General features: G+C 37.5%; 1 protein-coding gene across 2 annotated transcripts in view; it reads right to left on the reverse strand.

The window, feature by feature from the left end:
- specc1 (sperm antigen with calponin homology and coiled-coil domains 1) overlaps positions 1-27970 on the reverse strand; it is a 270540-nt gene that overhangs the window by 209090 nt on the left and 33480 nt on the right. For both annotated transcript variants that reach the window (XM_079816099.1, XM_079816100.1), the window contains one exon: positions 6724-6918. In XM_079816099.1, the coding sequence (XP_079672225.1) occupies positions 6724-6885 (162 nt within the window). In that variant the 5' untranslated portion in view covers positions 6886-6918. The remainder of the gene's footprint in view (positions 1-6723; positions 6919-27970) is intronic.

Below are 27970 nucleotides of genomic sequence, written 5' to 3' on the forward strand. Positions count from 1 at the left end.
ATCTATCTATCTATCTATCTATCTATCTATCTATCTATCTATCTATCTATCTATCTATCTATCTATCTATCTATCTATCTATCTATCTATCTATCTATCTATCTATCTATCTATCTATCTATCTATCTATCTATCTATCTATCTATCTATCTATCTATCTATCTATCTATCTATCTATCTATCTATCTATCTATCTATCTATCTATCTCCCTAATTATCTATCTGTCTATCTAATTGCATCTATATCTGCTCCGCCAGACGGACACTTGACGAGAATATCAGTTTTGTAGGCTACATTATTTAATTCTGTTTACCATATTATTTATGAGGATGAATTGCATAACATGGCAATATTATTGCAGAACATATTTCACTTTTCTTTTTGCAAATATGTGTTAATTTGCATTTCTGTTGTAATTTTCGTTTGTTTTACACTGCAGATCGATCAAACGGGTGTTCGTGTAGGCTGTTAATTGTAAGACTTGCTTTGTGAAGTCTTCATGTTATTTATGACAGGCAGTATAGCCATTTCTTTTACACAACGTTCTACAGTTTCACGTGTTTCTTCCATCTGCCGACGGTGTCGCCATTTCTCATTTCACCCGTTTTTGTGCGTACGCCTGGGTCAGAGCTTGCGTGATGGACCGCACATTTTCCCGTCAAGTTTGCTTTTCATAAATACCAATTATTGCGTAGAGAGCGGCATACGCCTTCTTTTGTGCGTACGCAACATTTATAAATGAGGCCCCTGGTCCCAGTTTATATTGTGCTACTTTCCCTCATGTCCTTGCTGGTTCGTTGCGTTTGTGTGCATTCGTTGTCTGGCTTATCTTGTCCTTGTGATAGCTGTTGCTCTTGCCTAGTTATAGTTCTTAGCCTTATTTTCCCTAGCCTTATTTTTTGGTTTTCTCTAGCTTTGATTTTGTTTCTCTCTAGTTTAGTGGTCTTACCATCTGCCTGGTGTTGCCTCCCAAGCCATCCTCAGGTTCATGGTCTCAGTGGTCTCAGTGGTCATTCTCCCTGCCTGTCATCATGGTGTCTGTCCCCTGCCCTGCTGTTTAAACTCACACCTTGTCACTTCCTTGTTGTGCCCTGTCTAGAGTCTTGTTAATAAAGCCTTCGTTGTTCACTTTGCATCTGGGTCCTAAGTTTCAGAAGTCCTGACAGAATACATTTTATTAATTAATAATTATTTAATATTAAGACAAATAATATCTTTTGACAAATGCGGAAAAAAAAGCTTTAAAGGGTAACTTCAGTGATTTAGCATTAAGCTTTGTATTTAAACTGGGTCATTTATGTAGTAGAAATGTGAAATTATTTTTGAATTTGGTGCCTTCTAGACTGAGAAAAGACAGAAAATGTATTTGTCTCATGTGGATGAAAGACAACAACTCCTAGAATGTACTTGCTTCGCTGCCCTACGAGGCCACTCCGTACACCGTCGTTTTGATCTTCATAGTAATACAATCATTTCGTTCAGTTAGAGAATAAACACTACAATTAAAAACTGAACGTGTCTTTTCAATAAAGAGTGAGTGAGCTGAACGAAAGTCACGTCACAGACGCAGCAGTGTCAGATTTCCTTCATCATGAAGAGCTGAGGTAATGTTAAGCGCCAATCTGGCACGTTTTCAGATCGCATATGGAAGCTAAACTACCACAGGAATTCATTGAAAAGTTGAAACACTCACTTTACTCTGCACCGCGCTCTTTTACTATGATTGTTTGTGCGGCTGTCTGTGTCTTACATGCTGTGAGTGAGATCTCTCCTATATGGGCGGGCTGATAACATGCGGAACAGCTCCATCTAGTGGCTGTAGTTTTAGCCTCTGGCCAAAAAATCCTCCGATGACGCAAAATGACGATATTTGCGCCATCGGAGGAATTTTTCCAGAAATAAAATGCATAATTCTCTCGTCTCAGGGGGATATGAGGGGGGAAAGTACCATAATTTGAATATACTACCAAGTTTCTACTGATACAAAGCCTAATGCTAAATCACTGAAGTTACCCTTTAATGATAAAACGTGAAACACGTGAACAGATTCAATATTCGTTCACCACATCATGACAGAAATATCACGTTAACGTCTCATTGGCTTAACCCTCTGGAGTCTGACTGTTTTGGGGTCCTTTAGAAGTTTTGAAATGCTCTGACATTTGTGCTTTTTTCAGTTGCTTATAAACACATTAATGGCAAAAGTGTAATTACACTTAATTCAGCACAAACTGGGCTACCATAATATCTGAGCAACATGTGTGCACATGCTTGTATTTTTGAGAGAATAATGTTTATGCATGGTTTTTGAAAAAAAAAAAAAAAAAAATGTTTTAAAGGTTCCATGGCATGAAATTTTCATTTTATGAGGTATTTCAACATTAATATGAGTTCCCCTAGCCTGAATATTGTCCCCAAGTGGATAGAAATGTTGATCGGTGTAAAACCGAGTTCTGGCTGTCTTTCTCTGCCTTTGAGAAAATGACAGGCCAGACTAGCCAATCCTGAAGTCTCCTGGTTTGACGTCCAAGCAGGAACGGTTACCTCCCTTTCCTCCACCCAGAGAATCTGGCACGCCCATGCAAACGCTATATTATTGTCCTCGGCTTGTGAACGAGTGAACGCTGGCAGTTTCTCAGAGTTTGGATGTACAAATGAAAACAGAAGTCTTTTTTCAGTTCCTTCTGATCTGTGATCAGTGATTTCTTATGTGTAGCTAATTATTTATTATTCGTGCACACACTGCGGCTTCTCTCTCTCCCGACAGAACGGTGTTTTCGTGTTTTCTATCTTGTGAGTCAGTGTTTTTGTACGTCCTCGTCGCGTCTATCAGTTCTTAAATGTGCATACAGTCGGGAGTGTCTGCTTAACATCGGCAGAGCCACATCTTTAGAGATAAACCTCACGCACGCCGAAGCTCGGCCTTCAACATCCCCGACCCCCAGTAATGCATCTGGCCCACAGCGGAGGCACCAAACGCGGCGTGAGATTAAGCAGAAGGGGGGTAAGCGTGAGGGTATCCGGCTAGGCTAGCCAGCTTTCCCCACAATAAACTGGATTACATTCGATTACTGCTGTTGTGTCTTTGTTTGCGCTGTGTAAGTTACTCAATGCGCGTCACTGACGCTTTTCATATGATTGGAACATATCTAGAAATAATGCTTTAATCAAACTTACTAACTCGTTCATCTCGCTGTAATGGTACATTGCATGTGTTACAAAGTTGGTAGAATAATGATGAAGACGGACTCGGCGTGACTGGGACTCGTGTTTATTCAGAACTCTCAGATACAAACACAATAAACTCGCGCTGATAGACAGCGCTCTCACAACTCCGTAGTTACTAAAAATAACTTTGTTAGCAATCGCTCCGTCTCCGTGATGTCCGGTTCGCGACCGAATCATTCTTTTGAATCGGTTCTTTTTAGTGAACCGAACCAGTTCACCAAATCGGACTGAATCGTTCTAAACGGTTCGCGTCTCGAGTCAGCGCTGATCCATAATTTACTAAAGTTACTAACTTTCTGACATGAGTGACAGCCCCTCCGACTAGAAATAAACGAATAACCTGAAGTATATTCTAACTACAACAGCTCTGAACTGAGACATGCTGAGAGAACTGATGAGAAGTGAACTCAGGTCCATCTGTCTCTCTGGCAGCAGCTCGTGCGTCGTAGACCTCGTTAAACCACGCCCCCTCCGCTCATTTCAAATGCAAAGATGTCAGCCAATCACAACAGTGGGCGTTTTTACTGAAGTCTCACAGCAGACACGCCTCTTGAAACAGGGCAGTCAGCCACAGGGCAAACCGCAGTAAAGACAAAATGCCTTTTATTTCTAAATTATGACATTTTATGATGTAAAAATCATACTAACAATATAAGTACACCTCAGGAAACACTATAAAATAATAGAAAAATGCCATGCCATGGGACCTTTAAATGAAGTCCTCAAAACACACAATAGACATGTTTCCACAAGACTTGACCTAATGGGTGTTGTTGCCTAGAGTTTTTGCCTCAAACTGATGTGAGAATCATTGAGCCTACTCATTCACATAAAACAATATATATATTTACATTTTGTAAGATACTTTTTCTTTACAAAGGCCATATGCGAGGAGGCGTGAACAACAATGAATAATGCTGGGTATCCCACCTGAGAGACAAAAGACCCACATAATGAATGAGCTTCAGGTATGTGACTGAGAGAGCAACAGGACAAAGGAAATATATTTTGTTGTAGTTTATTTAGAATGTAGTCAACAAAGTAGGGCTGGACCAGAATATTCGAATATTTGTTCGAATGGGTTGGTATTCGATTTTCAAATTTGTGATTTGAATATTCGTTGTTGTTTTTTTCCACGAACACCTGGCATCCCGCTCGAAACCGCTCTCATTCGCGCTTGCATATGTTTACACTATAAAATTCAAAACATTTTTCAATTATCTTATAGCCAAGCCATTTTTAATAACCTCGTTATAATATAATATAATATATATATATATATATATATAATATAATGTAATATATTTGCTTCTTCTTAGTGTTCCCTGCAGCAGAGCGCACAACTGCATGAGCTTATATGGCAGAAGCCATGTCTGAGCTTGCATTTTGGGTTAAACTGCGTTCGTTTGACATTGTGGAAAATAGAATAATAGAATCAAAATGTATTATCCTTTTTACACGTTAGGGATGTGACGGTGAAAACATGTTCCCTCACCGTTTCCCTCATTGTTGTGCTTGTGCACGGAGCGGCTGAACGCATGCAGCCGTGCGCAGTTTACTTTCGGTTTGCCAATTCAGGCTTGAATTGTGGGTTCATTAGCTATTATTCTTAATGAAAAACATAGCAACAAAACAGTACAATGACAAACTCCCTTAAATAGGCGCTTTCACATCGTTTTGAAACCAAATATTCTGTGATCATCTTGTAATTTAGCTCCTCGCTCTCGTGAAGAATATGATCTGACTGCTTCTGATGTGCTGAGACGCCTGTTAGTTTGGCTGAAGTGGCACGTTCAGTTTTTTAATTGTAGTTAGTCTTAGAGCCCTGCACGGGCCTCAAATCTAGGCCCTAGCCAGGCCGTGTCCGACAGCTTACCAAAACTATTGGCCCGAGTCCCGATTTTATTATTTTTTATTTTATTTTTTTATCCTCCCTATTAGGTCTACACATCGTTGCAGCCATTAAAATAGTTCAGTTTTGTTTTTAATGTCAAAGTAGTTATATTTCGTTTCGTTTCTTTATTAAGTTAATTAAAAAAAATGTTTAAAGCATTTTTTTGTTTGTTAAAGTAAAGTTTTTTTTTAAAGTAACGACCAAGCGGCCGACAGTGAGTTAACTGCATGTTTGATCAATTTAGCCTTTCAAATCAACACTGGACTTGTCTTACTTATAATACAATCCATAGATATAAAACACTTCAAGCACCACAATTTTAGTTTAAACGTTTAGCCTATCACCACCACCACCACAGTAAAAAGGCATTTTCGACAAGCTGAGGCAGGCTGATAAGCTGCTCGCAACGGCGCAAACGAAACAAATAAAGTGAAGTGAAGTGTTTTTTTAATTTTTTTTATTAAATTTATTTTATTTTAGTGCCATATAGAACCTTTTTTTTTAGTAAACATTCCTCCCTATTACACACTGTTGCAGCCATTAAAATGGTTCAGTTTTGTTTTTAATGTCAAAGTAGTTATATTTCGTTTCGTTTCTTTATTAAGTTAATTTAGAAAAATGTTTAAAGCATTTTTTTGTTTGTTAAATTAAAGTTTTTAATTTAATTTGTCGACCAAGCGGCCGACAGTGAGTTAACAACACATGTTTGATCCATTTATCCTCTTAAATCAACACTTGACTTGTCTTGCTTATAATAAAATCCATAGATATAAAACACTTCAAGCATCACAATGTTGGTTTAAACGTTTAGCCTATACTATCACTTTTTTGAACCACTTTTAGTGCCATATAGAATCTTTTTTTTTTGGAGTGTTCAAAAATAAATAAATAAAAAACAGGCAGGTTGTCTTAACTTACACGTCTCCGCAAAATTAATATAAATCCGATCTTCAATTCTTGCGCTAGCCTGTGCACATTTAACGGAGTTCACGTCAACGCAATATCAGAACGAGTGACCGAAGCACTGTAAGAGCATTTAGTCTCATTGGTTTTAATGAAGATGATTGTGTTTTTGAGCATCTAAGACGTTCGGCAGTTTGCGTGTTGAATTGCTTTACTCATTTGCGGCGATAATCTAAACACTGTGTAAGCCGTCTTGACAGTTGTGGTGTCATGGTCTCATGTTGTTTCCACCAGCGCAGCACACCTCATTGTTTCTTTTAATTAATTAATGTCTAAAATATAAAATGAAGGAAAAAGCCCGCATTCCCCGTTCGCGAAGCATATAAGCCTGCCCGCATGAAGGATATGAACAGAAAAGTGACTTTATTAAAAAGTATTGTTGTTAAATATTGTAGAAATCGATCCGATTAAAATCCATGTGAAAACAGCTTATATTTAACAAAAGGAAATCACGGTATGGGTGGCGCCGCTCATTTCCAGTTCGGTGGATGTGGTTCTGAAACTGCGGTTCTGAAACTGCGGTTCTGCAGCTGGATACTACTGTTTTTTTTTTTTACTCAAGAACCTTTGCTGTGTCAGGGTCCCATCACTCCCACTTCTCATCCATTCCATTGTCATATTAAATCATACAGATCACCTTGCTGAGTCGCAGATCAGAGGCGATGGTGCTGGATGATCTGGAGGTCTTCATCCCGATGTTGCTGGAGTACGAGCCTTGAGAGCTATTTGTAGACAGTTTTGCACGCTCTGGAGCACCCATTCTGGGCAGTGCCGCCTTGACGGTGCCCCCTTTCAACATGGTCTTCTCAGTTTGCGACTCTCGCTACTTGTTCTGTGGAAAAAGCAACAAAAGTAAGCAGAGAGTCAGTTTCCCATTAATTATATTAATAATATTCTAAAACACCAGTGCAAATGTAATGTACACACATTACACATTCTATATCACACCTAAAATTCCACTTTAAAGTCCAGGTCATCCAGTCAATATAAAGACGTTTACTCTGTTTAATTTGGACACTGATGTTGGAACTCTCAACATGTACCAGACTGATGTATTTAAATTTAAAATGTACAACATTTTCATGTTCATGCCCCGTACCCCCTATAGGGACCAAGGTCCACCACCATAGCCTCACAAGAAAAAAAAATCCTGTGGGAAACACTGGAGTTAGATGTTTGAGTTCAGATTATTGTACAGGAAATAGTTTAATCCCTATGGGATTGCTGGAAACAAGCACTTACCACAAGTGCTACAATTCAGAGTTTCATCATAAATACAGAATCTGTACCTACAGAATTCAGCATAATCAGAACACCCGTTGTTAGAACACAAACATTCTTGCATGTTGGTTTAATAAGTGTATTCACCTGCCAATAAGACCAGTCAATGTAGTACGCTAAAATAGAGGTCTGTTACACGACCCAATTCAGATGAAACCTGAAAAACTTTAGAATTTGATACAGATTTTTCATGTAGGTTATAACTTTTAAGGTTTACGCCGATTAAAATTTGTTGGAAGTTATTATATATATTATTTTAACGTTAAATTAGCCATGTCTGTGAGACTGTGCATCAGGGACTACTTGCTACTTGAAGAAAAAACAGACCAGTACCAGTCTGTGAACTGTGAAAGCAGGGCAATTTAGAGGGAGAGAAATAGGGAAGAGAGACAACCCAGAAAATCTTCCAAGGAAGCTTCCTGTGACTAAGCATGTCCTTTTTTGTGATTTAGTAATCAAAAGCCCCTATAAGAGACCCAACCTTCTCAATCCAGAGTGTAGGTTTAGAAAATGTTTAAAACAACTAATGCACAGAAACTGGGTGACTCAAAGTGATATATATATATTAGTGACATATAGTGAACAAAGCAGAGGTAATGTGAGAGGAATGGACAGGTGGCCATTGACTGAAAGAGGCATAAGTGCTCTTCAAACCAGAGAAGTGAAGAGGGTGAGGGAGCTAATGTGTTCTGCAGAGAGCTGAGCATATACCCTTGTGGGTTGCCCTCATTGACTTGAATAATGGTGGGGTGCAAATGTACAAAGGCTCAACCATTAACAACATCCCAAGAGATGTGGAATGATAAATATATGAACATCGAAAATCAGTGAGAAAGACTTGCTCAGTTCACAAAAAACAAACAAACATCTTCCTACTTCCTGCTTTTCACTCTCTCCATTCTTGTCTGACTGGGTGTGATTTGCTGGGGGGATAGAGGGGTTTTCCCCCTCTGGCCTAAATATCCCTGCCTCTGCTGAATTATTTTTATTTATCTCCCCTCAATGCTACTTCACCAAAAGACTAGTATATAAAATATCTAATATATAAAGATTACAATATATAATGCTAATAATCCCAAATATATGTTCATGTTAATATTTCCTGCATAATTATGTACATAAAGAAATCTATTTTGTGTTAAGTCAGTTACCTGTAGTGTTGCCAAGTTTTCCGTGGGCAAATAATTTTTTCCGTGGGTTGATTTCCATCCTTATACATATGATTTTGGCACTCCAACACCCCGAAAACAAGACGTACAAATTCAGTGGAGAATTCAGCCACCCGATGGAGAAAATCGCATTGGGCTAATTTTGGGCTACTTTTGACTGGGCATTGGGCTACTTTTGTTTTGCGCAGAGCCGCAGACCTGGCAACCCTGGTTACCTGTGTCGGCAGTGTGCAGCAGACACACCCATCTTAACGATTTCTATTTACACATTTATCTGAACTTTTTAGGCCAATGATGCCCTCTGTTAAGGAAGCGTAAAATGGCTTTTCGAACGCTTCCCTGCTGGCAGTTTGGAACGCAATGAACAATCCAATCATCTTATATAGATCAGTGGTTTAACCACAGCAGTCGACTTTTTTGGCAAACAAAATGTTGGTTTTAATAGTGTTAAAGGGTTAGTTCACCCAAAAATGAAATTTCTTCCATTAATGACTCACCCCAATGTTGTTCCACACCCGTAAGACCTCCGTTCATCCTCGGAACACAGTTTAAGATATTTTAGATTTAGTCAGAGGGCTTTCAGTCCTTTGAATGTAAGTGTAAGCACACTTTGCTGTCCACGTCCAGAAAGGTAAAGAAAACATCAGCGCCAAAGTGACGCTGCAGACGTAAGACGCTGTCGTGTTATCTGGTATCTGCTATCGCACCAGATAACACGTCACAGCGTTTTACATCAGCAGCGTCACTGTGGCGCCGTGAACGCGGATTCAAACTAAACCGGAAGAGAAGGCAATGCTTAATAAAGTCTTAGTTTTTGTTATTTTTGGACCAAAATGTATTGTTGACACTTCAAAAGAGTCTAACTAACCAAATGATGTCACATATGGACTACTTTGATGATGCTTTCATTACCTTTCTGGACGTGGACAGCAAAGTGTGCTTACACTTACATTCAAAGGACTGAAAGCCCTCGGACTAAATCTAAAATATCTTAAACTGTGTTCCGAGGATGAACGGAGGTCTTATGGGTGTGGAACAACATTGGGGTGAGTCATTAATGGAAGAAATTTCATTTTTGGGTGAACTAACCCTTTAAGTTTCAATGTCTGAGCTAAGCAACGTCCTAGCTCATTGGAGCAAAATTGAGCACATTACTAATTAAGTTACATGAACATATTTTAACATTTTGCGTTTTTTAAAAACACATTGTGTTTTTCAGTCCATGTAAACGCAGTAGGGCTGTGCGATATTGAAGAAAAATGCGATATCCTTGTTAAATAATGCGATATTCGATATGCAATACGATATTGCTTTAAGTGTGTAAAATCTATTTCTTTACCCAACTGATATCTTTCACTTAAAGCATAACCGACTGTGTTTACATGAATACTCATCAAGACAGTCATTTTGACATAACTGTGAGTGTATTTGACAGTTCGAGTGTGTAACAAGACACGAAAAAATGAACGGCTTGTGCGCACGTTTCTGTGTGTGTGCCAGACAGCGCGAGACTGCAAGTTTCGCAAGTTATTGCATTTAATAACTCTTTTTAATGTCAAGCAAGTCACATAAGTAACAGTCATGTGCTCAGTCTATTCTCTGCTATATGCGTCAACCTAAAACGTACACTTTTCACAATGTTGAAGTAGCCTATTAAAATCATTCAGATATTGCGTGCCCTTGCGATATGCATATTGCGATATGTACATTTGCGATATTTCAATAACTTTGATATATTGCGCAGCCCTAAAACGCAGCTAGTGTCTACACTGGATGCGGCACTCTACAAGAGCTTACGCTACTTCTGAGAACAGAACAAATGGATTCAAAATAGAGCTGAAACAACTAATCGATTTAATCGATTAAAATAATCGAACCCGATAAATAAAATAGTTGTCAACTTATTTAGACATCGATTAGTTGGTAAATAACTTTTATTTGCCGTAAGCGGCTCATTTCGTCCATATTTTAAATCTGCGTTGACCAAAGTGTAGCAGTAATGAGCCACCGGAGGTTTTACTCAGCCAGTACAGCAGGAGAAGTAACGAATAGCCAATAGCTGGCCTCGTTTTATGTCACGTGCTTCTCGCACAGCGTCTCTGCAGCATTCAGTGAGATGGCGGAGGAAAGCGGCAGTGGAGTAGTAAATAACAAATTTTTTATGGACAGAATGTGCATCTAGAAATAGTGGAGTGGAAACAGAGTGAGCTGATGCAGGAAAGGGACGTGATCCAAGTGCCCAAAACCTCAGAATTGTTTATTTTAAGCTTCAAGCGAATGCATTAGCGTTTAACATACCCGACAGATGTGTGTATGGGTCTGCAGCCTCAGCGCACAGTGTGTGTGTGTGTGTGTGTGTGTGTGTGTGTGTGTGTGTGTGTGTGTGTGTGTGTGTGTGTGTGTGTGTGTGTGTGTGTGTGTGTGTGTGTGTGTGTGTGTGTGTGTGGGCATGTTTTTGTAAAATATCAGGACACAAATGTGTATAATGACATGGGTATGACATAGGTATTACAAAAAGAGGGTGAAATATGAGGACGTTCCCCATGTCCTCACTTTTCAAAATGCTTATAAATCATACAGAATGAGGTTTTTTTCACAGAAAGTAAACTGCACAGTCTCCTGTGATGGGTAGGTTTAGGGGCAGGGGCAGGGGCAGGGGCAGGGGCAGTGTAAGGGGATAGAAAATACGGTTTGTACGGTATAAAAACCATTACGCCTATGGAATGTCCTCACATTTCACAAAAACAAACGTGTGTGTGTGTGTTCCTGCAGAACATTCATCTTATCCACATAAGACTGAGTTTGTATTTTTTTTCTTTCTTTAATATCATTTTAATGTAGGGATTTGCTTAGTAACTTTTTTTGTACATAATGTATAGCACAAACATCCCCTTACAAAAATTATGCAGTATTGATAACCATTTGTATAACCACACAAATACCATATAGTTAAGCTATGGATTTGAAGCAAAACAATGGTTAATTTGTGGTTAGCATTGAATAACTAAAATAACCCTGTTATTTATTTATTTATTATTATTATTATTATTATTATTATTGTTTGTTTTGTTCATTGTAAAACCAAGGGTAATTTATGTAATAGTAGATATATTCACTATGTGAGTTTTCATAGCACGTTTGTTAGAAGGACAGCGTTGGACAGGATGTGGAACGGTGTGTTTTACCACCGAAAAAAGGAAAAGGTTTTTATCAGATTAATCGAAAAAATACTCGACCAACTAATCGATTATCAAAATAATCATTAGTTGCAGCCCTAATTCGGAACCTCAAGCTGTTGAGATGCGATGCGACAAAATTTGCACATGGTGTAGACACCATGCATTGGACCACTTGAGATAGATTGACCCCAAAAGCAGTGGACATTGCAGTGGAAAAACAATTCTAAAAGCAATTGAACCACTCCAATTCAAACGCCTGTAAAACTACACACTTACATGCACACTGACTGCTGTTGGTGAGAAGACAGTAAACGTATGGTGGGTGGGTGTAATTAGAGGAAGCCTGTGAATGCTTATCTGATTACAGCACAGTATGAAGACAGTTTGAAGGACCGGTCATATGGCATAAGTACCCAACAGGCCCATCTGAAGATCACACAGCAAACAGAGGGCACACAAGTATAACGTGATAATGATAACCCACATCTCAATAGGTTGCAGGTCCACAGCAACAAAAGCCTTGCATAACGAGCCACGTAATATAGAGCGTCATTGCAAGTCTCACTGTTGTTGCATTAGTTACGTCTTGCATATTTGCATCTCTTTGTATCGCAGCCAAAATTTTAGCCTTAGGGACTCAAGAGAATTTAGCATTTATCCTTGCTATTAATAGCCGACAAAAACACAGCAGTTTCAGCACAAGAAAAGTTAGTACACTTCACTCTACTAGCTTTCAAACAGAACGCTACACTGGCACAGAACATGTACAGTTATCTGAATTAGGGTTGTGCCGATAGACGATAGCATCGTGTATCGACGATGACAATATTATGATTATGAAGATGATAATTTGGCTCGTTTTGCCATTAATGTATTAAATTATTATAATTACTATTATAATTATTTTAAGCCTAGTATTATGATTAAATTAATATTAGAACCTACAATTAATTTGCCTTCCCTAATTTCATAACGAAATCACCACATTACCACACATGCGACATCACACATCACAAAATTAAATTGCAAGGTAATCTATTCACTAACTGTCAAAGCTTATTATAAAATATATGCATCATTCTTATTAGGGCTGAAACAATTCATCGAGTTACTCGATTAACTCGATCACAAAAATTCCTCGAGGCAAAAACTCTTTCTCGAAGCCTCGTTAAATTCCTATGACGGAAAGTAAAGATGTCCATAAATGGCAGAGAATGTCTAAAGTTTGGGGTCATTACATTCTTAAAAAAGAGAACAAGGTGCAATGTGTCTACTGCAAAGTAGACCTGGTATTCCACAGCAGTACGACTTCAATGGTAACGTAGCCTAAGCCTATACATTGATGTTCGCTGATTTTAATCCCATACTGTATTTGTAGCAATGTCGTGATGCGGTTTGACTAGATATGATGTTTAGCTTTGATGTTTTTAAGTAGTAAACGTATTCACGTTCAATTGCAAGAGAGTATAGCCTAAAAAAAGAACCCCTTCCCACACACACAAACGCACCCTCGTCTCTCTCACGCCAGTCAGACCAATTGCGGCAATGCATCACATATGTTTAAACTTTTGTGTAGCCACGCAACAATAATTTCAGCATGCATTCACTGTATACACCGGGACATGATGTTGTGACGCGATTTTTCGAATGGATGCTTCACCTAAAATGCATCGCAATGCAAGTGATGCAAGCCAAATGAAGCATTCTATTGAAAATGAATGTATGTATTTCTGCCATACCTAACTGAAATGAAGCAAGCAACTGGTCTGACTAGGGCGTCACTCTTCCTCACGCACGGCACGCGTACACACACACACTCACACACACACACACACACACACACAGCTAGGTTACCATACCAAATAGGCTCACCCCAGAAATTATATATTATTTGTTAGTAGCCTAATGGTAAATGCTGCAGATGTAGAAATCTACATAAAACAGATATTTACTTTCATGTCAGGGCTAGATTACAGCTTGAAACCAGTTGTGCATATTAATAAAATGCTTTTAAATTAAATTTTAAATTAAATTAAATTGCTTTTCCTCTTCATTTTATTTATGCTTTATTTTTTTGGGTTGTTTTAAAACACACATTTAGTATCCGATTAATCGATCGATTAAGTGCTAGATTAATCGATTACAAAAAGAATCGATAGCTGCAGCCCTAATTCTTATACAGTTGTTGTTTAAGCTAAGATGAAAACGGCATAGATGTTTGGCAGAATTGTATTGTTTCCATAGCACATTACCAAAACATTTAATGACACTAATAACACTATACAATTGCAAATTAATCATAATTATAATAATAATATCACTAAAATGATATAGGCCTTATAACAGTCAGATCCGAACATAGATCAAATCAGTCATCTGTGAAAATCAAAAGTATTAAGCCATTAAATTAAGATATTTGATATAGGCCTACCGTTATCAGCTTTTTTTTTAGGTAGATTCATCGATTCATTATTAATAAACACTCCACCTTTGCTTGCAAAATATAAAGATTCTCATATATAAAATGAAGTAATTAAATAATCAATTTAATGAGTAAAGAAATAAGCAAATAAATAAGCAAATGAATGATCAAATAAGTAGCTAAGCTCCGCACCTGATGATAGTATTGTGTATTGCAGATCTCATAGGCTGACGATAGAATGATATGAAAATGGAGCATATCACCCAACATTAATCTGAAGATAATATAACCTTCAGTTTGTCAATGAAAAACATGTCGGTCTCATGATGTTGTCCCATATAAAGTGACCCAAATTGAAATCCACCGACCAAAAAGCAAGGAGGCAAAATCTAAACCTCAAAGAGCAGGCTTTAAAAATGAACCTAGCCAGAATGTCAGATTGGTAATTATGATTTTTACACCCTCCACCACTGTATGAATTGAATCTATTTAAATAAGGATCAAAGTACTATTCTACAAACCATTTTATATGAAAAAAGTGTCCTCTCCACATATTGCACATTTAAATAAAGTGCAGTTTTAATCCAATTCAATATCTTTTCTCTTGACTCTATGTTGGGCACTATATAGGGCTGGGTTGATAATATCGATTAATTGGATTTAAGCAATCTTTTTTTTTTCCTGGTTAATAATTTTTATTATCCAATATTGAATCTTAATTCCCAAGAATTGAGCTTTGTCTATGATTTGTGCTTTGTTACGTTTGATATGGAACAAAGTACCAGCTTCTTAAATTCTTTAAATTTTATCATGAACTTCAAACAGAATATAGTTTTAACGCTCTTGAATGTGGCGTGGCAGATCACTGTAGCGCCACAGTTTGAACGGCAGCACAAAGCACTAGAGAACCGATCGTCTCTTTTTCTTTATTACTAGTTACAGCACAAAATAGACATGAATGAAAACAAGTTTTTATGACAGCCAACATTGAAATGTTTATATATAAGTCCCGTGGCTGGCTGGCGGAGGGAGTTTTGTGTGTGTTCTGTATTCAGTTTGTTTATTAAACCCGTTTGTTTTTGGAAGCCCTGGATCTCCTGCTGCACCACTACATGACCGTAACAGCAATGGTTTATTGAGCCTTTTTTCTTCACAATTTTAAGTTCTAGTTACTGTATGCATGATGCCCATTCACAGTCCTCTCATAGTCCTATCTGTTGTGATCTAACAAACACCCAGTAGTGAGTACCACATCATTTAGAGGGCTTGAAGCAGGGCTGGAACAATTTGACCTAAAATCTAAATCTCGATTAAGTAAACATTTTACCTTGGTTATGATTAATGAACGATGATTTTGCTCTTGTTTTTGCGTTCCTTTTTTTTGACCTCATAGTTCACTGATAAGGTTTGTACTGTAAATATGTTCAACTATTAAAGGTGGGATATTTTTTCATAATGAAAAAGTGCATTTCTTTGTGATTTTACATAACTTGAAGGAAACAGCTCCCTTTTTTAGCAGTTATTGTCTATGGGTCGTAACATTTCTTACAGATTTCTGTTTTTTGTACATCAGATACAGATAAATTATCACAGTAGGCCTACATTACATTTATTTGACTGCATTAATGAGAGAGTGATTGTGTGTGTGAATTAGTCATACCGTCTATATTAATTATGAAGCTGTGGTTTGTAGTTACTTCCAGGGGCGCGGGAAGTGGGGGTTGCAGCACCCCCTGGTTTCAAAGGATTGCAAATGCAATGCAAATTTTTGTTCATTTACATTTATTCATTTTTAGAATTGAATCATTTATTTGTAATAAACTTTTAAAGTGGCCCATTAAAAAGTATTATTTATATGTTGAATTATGTTTTTAAAACATACATGAGGTCATATTGTGACCGTTGCGGTGTGTGCGTATAGGGTAATATTTCCTCCAGAGTGAGAGCGCCTTTCTGAAGATTCCATTAATTTCTGAAGCTCATTCCGCTCAGCACCGCGCGCTCAACCCAGAACTCCCTTTGTGATATGCTGGATCAAATATAAGCTATCTGAAATAGTTAGGGCTGCCACTGACTAAAGTTTTTTTTTTTTTTTCTAGTAGTTGTTCATTTAAGCCGTTGTTCACGCAGCGCCGCCGCCTACATGTCATTGTCTGTTATAAACTATTTTCGTATTATTTATTAAATCCAGGCAATTTGGTTGATAAAATATTTATTAAAATTAAGATACAATTTATACAAAACAAAATTCAATTTAAAAAAAGGCTTTCAACAAAACAAAACTTATTGCAGTGTTATTGAACTTATTGAAGACCCCCGTCTTCTGACATAGGCTATTATACATCTTATGTGTCCTGTTCACTTTTCAACGTACATTAAATAAAAAAAAATAACATTATAATATTTAAACTGAAACTAAATACGTGTTTTAATGGCTACAAGCAGTGTTGGGTGTAACTAGTTACTAAGTAATTAGTTACTGTAATTTAATTACTTTTCCCTTGAAAAAGTAAAGAAAAGGGATTACTCTTATTTTTTCTGTAATTTAATTACAGTTACTTCTGATGTAATTTAACTAAATACTAAATACAATTATATATAATACAATAATGGAATTAACATCAACATTTAAAGTCTAACTTTAAAATGCATGTTTTTATGTATCCTTCTAACATTTGTAATACTTTGGTCAGAATAATTTATGTAGTTTCATTTTATTTATTTGAATGAATTAAAAGAACCGTTTTATGTCTATCCTTGAATCGCTTAACTAGTCGAGATTGATATATATTTGGGAAGTAGCCTAATTAGTAATAAGTAATTAAATACTTTTTGGAGAGAGTAATTTGTAGCTACAGTAGGCTAATCTAATTACACTATTGAAGATGTAATTAGTAACTATAATTAATTTTTAGAGTAACTTACCCAACACTGGCTACAAGTATAGTAGGCTACAGAGAAATGTCATATCAGAGCGGGATTTGAGCGCACGTCATTTTACCGGTGAGCGGTTGCTCACATGCTCTGGTAAGGTAGGCACGTTTTTTGCGTCAATTTGTATTTCCTGTGTTGTAAAGTAACAGAAAAACCAACATCGAGCTAACGTCTCAATCCAACATCATATTGACGTCAGATTCTAACATCATTAGACATCATTATCAATCTAACATCATTGATCCTTTGTTGGTTTTTGGTTGCGGTATTAACTAACCAAAATCTAACGTTGAACCAACGTCTCAAGCCAACATCATATTGACGTCAGATTCTAACATCATTAGACGTTGATCCTTTGTTGGTTTTTGGTTGTGGTATTTACTAACCAAAATCTAACGTTGAGCCAACGTCTCAAGCCAACATCATATTGACGTCAGATTCTAACATCATTAGACGTTGATCCTTTGTTGGTTTTAGGTTGTGGTATTAACTAACCAAAATCTAACGTTGAGCCAACGTCTCAAGCCAACATCATATTGACGTCAGATTCTAACATCATTAGACGTTGATCCTTTGTTGGTTTTAGGTTGTGGTATTAACCAACCAAAATCTAACGTTGAGCCAACGTCTCAAGCCAACATCATATTGACGTCAGATTCAAACATCATTAGACGTTGATCCTTTGTTGGTTTTAGGTTGTGGTATTAACTAACCAAAATCTAACGTTGAGCCAACGTCTCAAGCCAACATCATATTGACGTCAGATTCTAACATCATTAGACGTTGAACCTTTGTTGGTTTTAGGTTGTGATATTAACTAACCAAAATCTAACGTTGAGCCAACGTCTCAAGCCAACATCATATTGACGTATATTGATATTTTATTAGTTTTAGGTTGTGAAACTCTAACATGAAACAGGAAACTCTAACATCATTAGACGCTGATATTTTGTTGGTTTTAACACATTTGTAGTGACGTAGACCTCCCGAAACTACTAGTGTCGAGAAGCGGGCGTGTTACGGATACGTGGTGTTGTCAGACGAGGCATGCAGTAGGCGGATGTTTGTATTGGTGCATTTCTACAGTGAGCTGAAATGACAAGAGTGCACATTTGGTAAATAAATATAAAACAACATTTATTCATCACACAACTATTTACAACACAACCAAGGAGGCTTTGCTTGAGTTGTTTCTCCGGATTTTGTCTGTTTAGTATTGTCACCTTTTCCGTTCTACATGGAGCGTCTGTTGTTTTAAAAAAAAAAAAGTTATATAAGGACTCATTTTTTATATAAGGATTTTTTTCTACTTGCCCTGCCAAAATATTCACTGGCCCCACCACAAAAAAAGTAATAAATAAAATAAAATAAGCCCAGTATTGTTTTTGTTGTTTTTGATCCATGTAACCTTAATAAATAAGGTTATGACTCCAAAAACTACTAGCCTAACTAATGTATATTTTAAACATTGTTAAAGACAATCAGTAATAAAATAAGAACAAATAACAAAATTACGAGCAACAGCACAAATCAATACAGCAGAACAAACATACAAATGATGTAGGCTAATATAGGTCTAAACTAGATTTTCAGGTACACAAATAGTAATCAAATGTAAAATATTACTGCATAGTCTGCATTAAATTATATATCACTGCATATAAGTATAGATTAACCCTTATTAAAAGTTATTCCATCTGAGTGATTTTTTTTCTGTCTTTTCTTATCTCTACGATATTTTCCACTTTCCATGTTATACGGTAGGGGGCGCTATTACACATCCCCTGAACTAGTACAGCATCTCTTGATTAAAACAGGCGAAGAAGAAGAAGCAGCAACGACAACGATTACAGACTGGTGATATCACTGAATTCATAGTGTGAAATATCCTAAACCATTGCTTTTGGTTCCATCTAATAATTGCTCAGTCAGTTGTTTGTTGTTTCTTCTCTTTTTTGTGTACATATTCACAACAGACCTAAGTAAATGTTTAAAGATTTTTAGGTTTTAGATTTTGGAATTGCATGTTATCACTTGTGTTGCCAGAAGTTAAAAACCTGGCAATCTGGGTGAGCCCATGACCTTCCATCTAGCACCAGAGTAGAACCAGTGACATCTGCATTAGATATGACGAACCTGACAAAAACTATGACAACCGGTTCATAATGTGTTACATATTATTAATTATTTGGACATTTAAATCCTTTTTTTTTTTATATCCACAGGCTGATGACAAATGAGATAATGGCCAGTTTCAATATGAATGTCATGCAACGTCTGTCCAACGTTGGAGGTTGATGTCAATCTGGTGTTGAGTTTAGAACCCAATGTCAGATTGACATCAACCTGCAACGTTGGACGAACGTTGCATTTTGGTTGAAAATGAAAATTGGGTTGACATCAGAACCCAATGTTAGATTGACGTCAGAACCCAACGTTAGATTGAAGTCAACATCCAACGTTGGACGGACGTTGCATTTTGGTTGAAAATGAAAATCGGGTTGACGTCAGATTGACGTCAGAACCCAACGTCAGATTGACGTCAGAACCCAACGTCAGATAGATGTCAACATCCAACGTTGGATGGACGTAGCAATTTGGTTGAAAATGAAAATCGGGTTGACGTCAGAACCCAACGTCAGATTGACGTCAAAACCCAACGTCAGATAGACGTCAACATCCAACGTTGGACGGACGTTGCATTTTGGTTGAAAATGAAAATAGGGTTGACGTCAGAACCCAACGTTAGATTGACGTCAACATCCAACGTTGGACGGACGTTGCAATTTGGTTAAAAATGAAAATCAGGTTGACGTCAGAACCCAACGTCAATCTGATGTTGTGTTCTGACGTCAACCCGATTTTCATTTTCAACCAAAATGCACCGTCTGTCCGACATTGGGGTCCAATTACCCCAAAAGACAAAATTTTGACAAAACTTTTTGTGTTTTGTGAGGACGCAAGTAAAAGTGATCTGGCTTCAGGGCACGCGTGTAGTCAGAGACACGACAACTCGGCTCTCTGTCACAAAAAAAGCTCATGAGCACTGAGCAGAGATGTTTGCCATATTGTTGTATATGAATAGTGTAAAAACGCTTGAATGTTAAACTGGCAAGCCTTTAAACGCATTTATTGACAAACTTCATGAGGACGCAAGTGAAAGTGATCTGGCTTCAGGGCTTGCACGTGCAGTCTGTGTGCGTGTAGCAGCGCATATAAAAACGGCGATTAACTTAACCTATAAACTGTGTAAAACATGCAATTACCATAGCATCCAGATTGTATAAACAAAGATAACTGCTCCTGAATCTTTCCGTGCACCTGCAAACTGCTGACAGGCCGGAGTCACGTGACTAAAACAAAATAACTGACATGGGAAAATTACGTTCGTTAGAGGTTATGAATTTCGATTACTTTTGATTAATCGTCCATCCCAATTTTTATTTTATGCAAACATGTTATGCAAGCACACAGACCTTTATCTATAGATAAATATAACAATAGGAATATTGAATCATCTTGGAGAGTTTTACTGTGCTAACTGTCGTAACCAAATGCGACACTCTGTTTGAATGCGTCAGAGTAGTAATGGGCGATAGAAACGATATGAGATATAAACTATACAAAATTGTCCTACGATAGAGATTTTAATTCTATTGCACTAATGCATGTTGATGATGCAATCTACCCACGAAATTTAGAGCCACGAGCTGCAACGCATCATCATAGTCATCATCTATAATTATATATCCATAATTTGGACTTGGTTCGGATTTAAGCCGTCCAACGAACAGCAACAAATTAAACAATTTACTGTAGAGTATGTGGGGCAACAGTTCTGGCAAAGAGAGGTAACGCAACAAATCTGTTTTACCACCTCAAAACAAAACATGTCACTGAATTGCCAGGCAATGCAGCCAACCCCAAGATCCAGTATGAAGAATACAGGACATAAAAAACAGGAACTGATACAGACCTCCATCCAACAGGTACATTTCAAAAGGTACTCCTTACAGTAGGAAGAGCCCGCAATGGATTGAAATTACCAGGGCCATAATTGTTTACTTGTGTAAGGATATGGTCCCTTTTCAAATGGTAGAGATGGCTTTAAAGCCATGATCAGAGCTATTGATCCACGATACGAGGTGCCAAGTCGCAAATACTTTACAGAAACAGAGATGCCAAAATTGTATGCCGAGCTCAGCGAAAAGGTTCAAAAAGAGCTGTGTGACTTGAAATATTTTGCCACTACAACGGACCTGTGGTCATATAGACGGTTTCAACGGCAACAACATAAACAAACGTTACTGCGCATGCACCCTTTTGTGGCCCAAACTTAACTTCCAGTAGTCGTCCGCAAAGAATCAATAACAACAGAGGCTGCGTTATCTTTCTTAAGCGCTATCATCTTTCATTTTAATTGGGCAGCATTATCTTAATTTACATGTTTTTATTGTTTCAGCATGTTTATAATAAATAATCTCCCATTTCTGTCTGCAATATAGAGTGGGGGAAACGCCCCCCCTTAAAGGGTTAGTTCACCCAAAAATGTAAATTCATACATTAATTACTCACCCTCATGTCGACCCCAACCCGTGAGACCGTAGAGAAGAAGAAAAATATCTTAAATTGTGTTCCGAAGATGAACGAAGGTCTTACAGGTTTGGAACGACATGAGGGAGAGTAATAATGACAGAATAAAATTTTTTGGATGAACTAACCCAAAACTAACTAACCGTGAACTAACCGTGTAATGCCGTTTTCTGTACATTATCTATAAATGCTTGCGCGCTCGCCTTCAATCATGCAATGCATCGGAATAACATGTTTCTTTGTTTCATAACATAATATTAATGATGGGAAAGTTAACTTGTAGATAAAGTACCCTATTTGAGATTGATTGTATATGAATGCATCACAAAAAATCCCGTGCTCTATTGCCTTTAATAGAGGACAAAGCGAAAGTTGTTTTGCACTCCGTGATAAAGGCACATTTAAATATTTTGTGGGAAACATAAATCCGATCAGTCATCCAGATGACGACCACTTGACCACTTGTAAACTCGCCGTGTCCTGACTGACTGATGATCACGGTGATCACATGTTAATGCCAAGTGCACATTAGACATACAGTCTAAATTACATTAGACGCTGCTCTCGTATGACTGGATATTTATGAAGCATTTAAGGCTTTTTGGTGAGTCGCACACACTGTTTTTACGCTGGTGTCATATTCTCTCTGCTTGATCGTTAATATTTATATCAGGTTATCAAAGAATAGTACGTCAAAAATGTGTTTCTACTGAGCAGTGCGCCATACTATCCCCTTGCCAGACCTATAAACAAACACAGACCGGAAGTTAACTTCGGGCCAGGCGCGTAACCATGGCAACGCGCGTGCATCCGATGAAACCGTCTATATAAAGGACGATTGGAATCTTGGCAGCCGGTGTTTGCAGACGTCGTACTTCCCCGCTGAACATACGGCCGAGGAGATAGCACAAGGGCTCAAGGGCTCAAGGAAGCGCTTGAGTCATGGGGTTTTAAAGAAGAACGGCAAGTATGCATCACTACTGATAATGGAACGAACGTGGTCAAGGCAGCGTCTGTGAATGAATTGACCAGGCTGCAATGCTTCGAGCACAGGCTGCACCTCGCCATCGGTAGGTTAAAACATTTTGTGCATAATATTTTAACATTACACTGTAATATTTGCCTATTACTGCGTACTTACCTGCCTAATGTTGCATTTGCGTTTAGAGATGTAGAATTTGCCTCTGTAAAACTTTACAATAAGGTTCATTAGTTAACTACATTAGATAACATGAACTAATAATAAACTGCACTTATAAAGCATTTATTTATCTTTGTTAATGTTAATTTCAACATTTACTAATACTTTATAAATCTTTTTAACATTAGTTAATGCACTGTGAACTAAAATCATGAACAGCTCTATTTTATTAACTAACATTAACAAAGATTAACAAATCCAGTAACAAATTTGTTCCTTGTGGTTAGTTCATGTTAGTTAGAGCTGACCAAGGACATGAAAAGAGTCATCATAGAGTACTTAAACGAGAAGTAGCCTACTCAGTCCCAGAAACAGTTAATCTGCTGGATATGGCTTCCTTGGTCGACCCACGGTTTAAAGATACATATACAGCTGATGACCGCCAGGAGTTCATCAAGAACAGAGCAGTAGCAGAAATTCTGTCACTGTTGGAGGTGCGAGCTACAACGGTCACAGAGCCACACACAAGCACAGAAGCTGCAGCTGATGGTGCTGAAGCTGCTGAAGTATCTATTGAGAGGCAATCCAAGAGGGTGAAACGGAGCCTGGGAAGCTTATACTGGAAGTATTTTCTTTATTCAAAAAAATTATTGTGCTTTCATTTTGCACTTTATGTTTTCATTTGAAGTATCTGTGCACTACACTTTGAAGATTTTTGTATTTAAAATAGCCATTTTATTTTTTATAAATAACATTTGCGTAACTGAAAGTATTTTACATTTATAGTATTTATTACAGTGTCTGTTCTTTAACTAAAAAGACACCAGTTTTTCCTGTTCTCTGCATCCTGGGTGGCATTTAAGAACCAAGGACTTAACTAAGTGTAGTGCCTTTTAAAATGGTTTGAACTAAAGGAAAGAAACCCAATACTTTAAGCTTTTTCTTTGTTAAAGTCTCTGCATAAACTAGTGTAACATTATGTTGTACAATTGCAGTTTTGCACAATAAATGTTCTCAAAACTACATACAACGTTTCTTTCTTTCTTAAAAAAAACATTTAGCAGTTTGGCTTTCCTTAGGGTCTATGTAACCTGTTCTGAAATGGTTCTATTATAATTTACATATCACAATATATAATCGCTATCGCAAGAGGCTGGAATATATATCGCAATATGGATTTTAGGCCATATCGCCCATCCCTACCGCAGAGGAGAGAAACGTTTCCATCAATTTTAATTTAACTTCGTAAATATTCGAACACTGAGTAGAGCTGCACGATTCTGGATAAATTGAGAATAATTTTTTTTTGTAAAATGGAGATTCGCGATTCTCCCATGATTCTGAAGAAAAAATAACATCAGACAACTAAACAAAATAACATGCAAACTAGAAGTTCTGACAAAATGGTCATTGCTTTAGTCTATTTAAAAGATATATTAATTTGAAAAAAATATATATATTTGAATGGAGTCAATTAATGACTCATTCATCATGACTTATTTAGTTATTAGATAAATCAGTGTTTGTGAATAAATCTTTTAAATTAATGATTCAATGACAAAAACTTTTTTAAACACTCACTTGTCGCCACCACAACATGGGCAGCGGCAAAATACACCCTGTTCAGGATCCGCTGATGCTTGTGATGTGAAACAGGCATAAAAGACATAGCAGAATTGTGCTCATTTAGGAATAAGATCGCGTGGGTGTTTGAATCGAGATTGCGATCTTTTAACGATTAATTGTGCAGCTCTAACGCTCAGTAATCTATCGTACTAGGTTACTTCATGAAGTGAATGAAGTGTTTTTTTCTAGTGAATGACAATGTTAAAACAACAAGTATGATATTATATTATGATATTAGACCATCCATATTGCACACCCCAACTAATGGGCATTCAAATGTAGTCATGTACTTTGAACCAAGCATTTGCCATTGAGATGAATGGAAATGCTAACAAATAACTCCAGGAGTTATAGACCGCCAAGTCTCTTGAAAATCAGGGAGAAGAATGATGTAAAATTTATTTCTGAACAGCATGCTAAATGCTAAATGTTGGGTGAGTCAAACAGTGTTTTTATAATCACAGATTAATTCCTCCTACTTGCAATGTGAGCATGATTCAGTATAACCAACTTCCTGTTAGTGAGCTACAAAGGAAGAGAGAGAGGAAGCTCATAATGACTCTAGAGTTCTCAGTTTCAGCTGTTAATGACCATTGGATCTAAAGATTTTTTTACTGGTCACTGCTAATTTCAAAAAGGACTACATGGTTCTTTCCTTTCAAAAAAATAATAGCATGCTATTTTTCCACAAAAGAAAACTGCATAAACAAGATAAAGCATAAACATTTATTTTGTCAATGCATTTAAAATGAGGGTGAGGCAGACAAATCCTTCTGATTTGAGGTTCAGTTTGTCTTCTGTAGAGTGTATTGCATGGTATCGCTGAGAGTCTGGTCATGTTTAGGCAGAGTCGGTTTGAGAGGATGTAGAAGCTAAATATCAGGCAGATATTTAGATATCTGCAGATATTCATCACTTCATCACATCCTCTAAACTTTTTTCTGGCCTCAGCTAGAGTCTTAAAATAAATCAAAAGCATTTCAACAAAAGGGGACATGAAAATGTGGCACAACAGTCCAGCTTAGTTGAAGACACGAAACTAAGAACAGGGAACTTGAAATGAAAGCTGTTAAGTGCAAGTAAATGGCCTCAGTAATTGGCCTCAGCTCTATCATAGGCACATGCACACACCCAGCCACAAATATGTAAGTCCTCCCATTAAAGCACCAGTACAAGTTTTCAAACCTGTCCTGGAGGCACCCCGGCCCTGCATATTTTGTATGTCTCCCTGATCAGACACACCCTATTTAGTTCTTGCAGTCTTTACTAACGAGCTGATGAGTTGAATCAGGTGTGATAAATGAGGGAGACACACAAAATGTGCAGGGCTGGGGTGCCTCCAGGACAGGTTTGAAAACCACTGAAGAGGTCGACCGATTGATCGGTTTTGCTAAATTATCGGCATGATAACCAATTGCTGGAACAATTGGTTATCTGCAAAAATCCATAACGATAGAGCAGCTGAGGAGGGTTTGCTGTCATTATACAGTATGAAGGTGGCCTCAAGAGGTGAAATCATTCAGTAATACACCGTTGCTGTGAGATGCGTTATGGTTCTGCTGTGATCTTTGTTTGGAACAATTTTTGCTGCTGAAATCGAACAAAACAGTCAATATTGCATCTAAAATGTAAGTGACTTAATGTTAATTAATTGTTTATGGAACTGTCATATGAAATCAGTGTCATTTTAGGCCTAGTCCACACGTACACGGGTATTTTTATAACCAGAGTTTTTCCTCCTCCGTTTAAAAAAAACAATCGCGTCCACACAAGCACGGTTTAAAAAAAATCTCCGTCCACATGAAAACGCAACACTGCGCTATGATTGGCTGCCTGATTTCCACATGGGTCCCATCCACAGAGGGATGCTATGGGCTCAGTGAAACCCTTCTACAAGTTTACTTTGGACTCAGTGACAGGTAACTGTACACATGGGCAGGCCCAAGTGGACTGAAGCTTCACACACTTGCATTACTATGTTGTATTATTGCATTCTGGCGCCTCTGTTCTGCAATACAATGAGATAACTGCGCATGTATCTGTATAGGCTACGTGTGATAAGCGCTATTAGCAGAGTTATTAAAAGCTACGTCTGCCATTGCATAGACTCGACAAGGTACAATTGTATTGCTCAAATTAATACATGCTGTAAAAATGTATATTGCATAATGCATATAGTTCATGTAAGCTAATACATTCTTGTGGCATTAGAACTTGCATAGTGTTACCTATGAAATGTACATGCATGTTTCTAGGTTATAGGTAAAGAAACGAATATGACCTGTAATATTTTAATGTTTAAATTATTTTCTAAAGAATTTGTTCTGTAGAACATCTCATTTTAATATTCACATTTATATGTTTTTAATTTAGCACATTTTCATGGATCAGTACTGTTTTTTATTTCATGTTATAAAGTTCAGCACTGTTTTACTTATGTTTTTTCATCCAGTATCCATTTTAAAAACTATCGGTCGATTAATCGGTTATCGGCAAGTGTGGTCCAACCTAATTATCGTTATCGGTAAAATCCACTATCGGTCGACCTCTAATATTTAGTAGTGAGGAAATTTCACGAATGGACTTATTGCACAGGTGGCGACCTATCATGGACCGAATTCACTGAGCTCCTGAGAGTGACCCATTCTTTCACAAATGTTTGTAGAAGCAGTCTGCATGCCTAGGTGCTTGATTTTATACACCTGTGGACATGGAAGGGATTGGAACGCCTGAATTTAATTATTTGGAGGGGTGTCCCAATACTTTTGGCAATGGTGTATCAGGAGATTAAAGATTCTCAAAAAGAGATCATTCTCCCTACAGCCATTAGTAGTGATTTCAAACAGTCACAGTAGAGAATGGCGTAGCACATACTTGCAGACTGAAGTCTATTAATACTGTGATCACAAGGGTATCAAACCATTCCCAGAGTCCCAGCTAAATCACAGTAAGCAGCTTTCAGCATCTATGACGCTATTGTTGTTCCCCATGTGTAATTGACTACTGTCAGGATCAACAATCACTGTTATGCTGTAACCTCCTGCTGAAAAAGACCCTTTACAGGAGTAGAAAAATGGCTCACAATTCAAATCACAATTTAAACTATATTATGTGATCTGGTGTCAGATATGTTTTCTAACTATAATGTGTGTGGGGGGGGCATGTTTTTGTGAAATATCAGGACACAAATGTGTATAATGACATGGGTATGACATTGGTATTACAAAAAGAGGGTGAAATATGAGGACGTTCCCCATGTCCTCACTTTTCAAAATGCTTATAAATCACACAGAACAAGGTTTTTTTCACAGAAAGTGAACTGCACAGTCTCCTGTGATGGGTAGGTTTAGGGGCAGGGGCAGTGTAAGGGGATAGAAAATATGGTTTGTACGGTATAAAAACCATTACGCCTATGGAATGTCCTCACATTTCACAAAAAAAAAAAAAAAATTATAATAGAGCTTTGTCATAATTATAACAGAAAATTATAACTTAGAATATTGTGTTGGCCAACAGGGGCCTTCAAGTGTGATTATGTT

Source organism: Gobio gobio, assembly GCF_949357685.1.
Source record: "Gobio gobio genome assembly, chromosome: 4".
NCBI lineage: Eukaryota > Metazoa > Chordata > Actinopteri > Cypriniformes > Gobionidae > Gobio > Gobio gobio.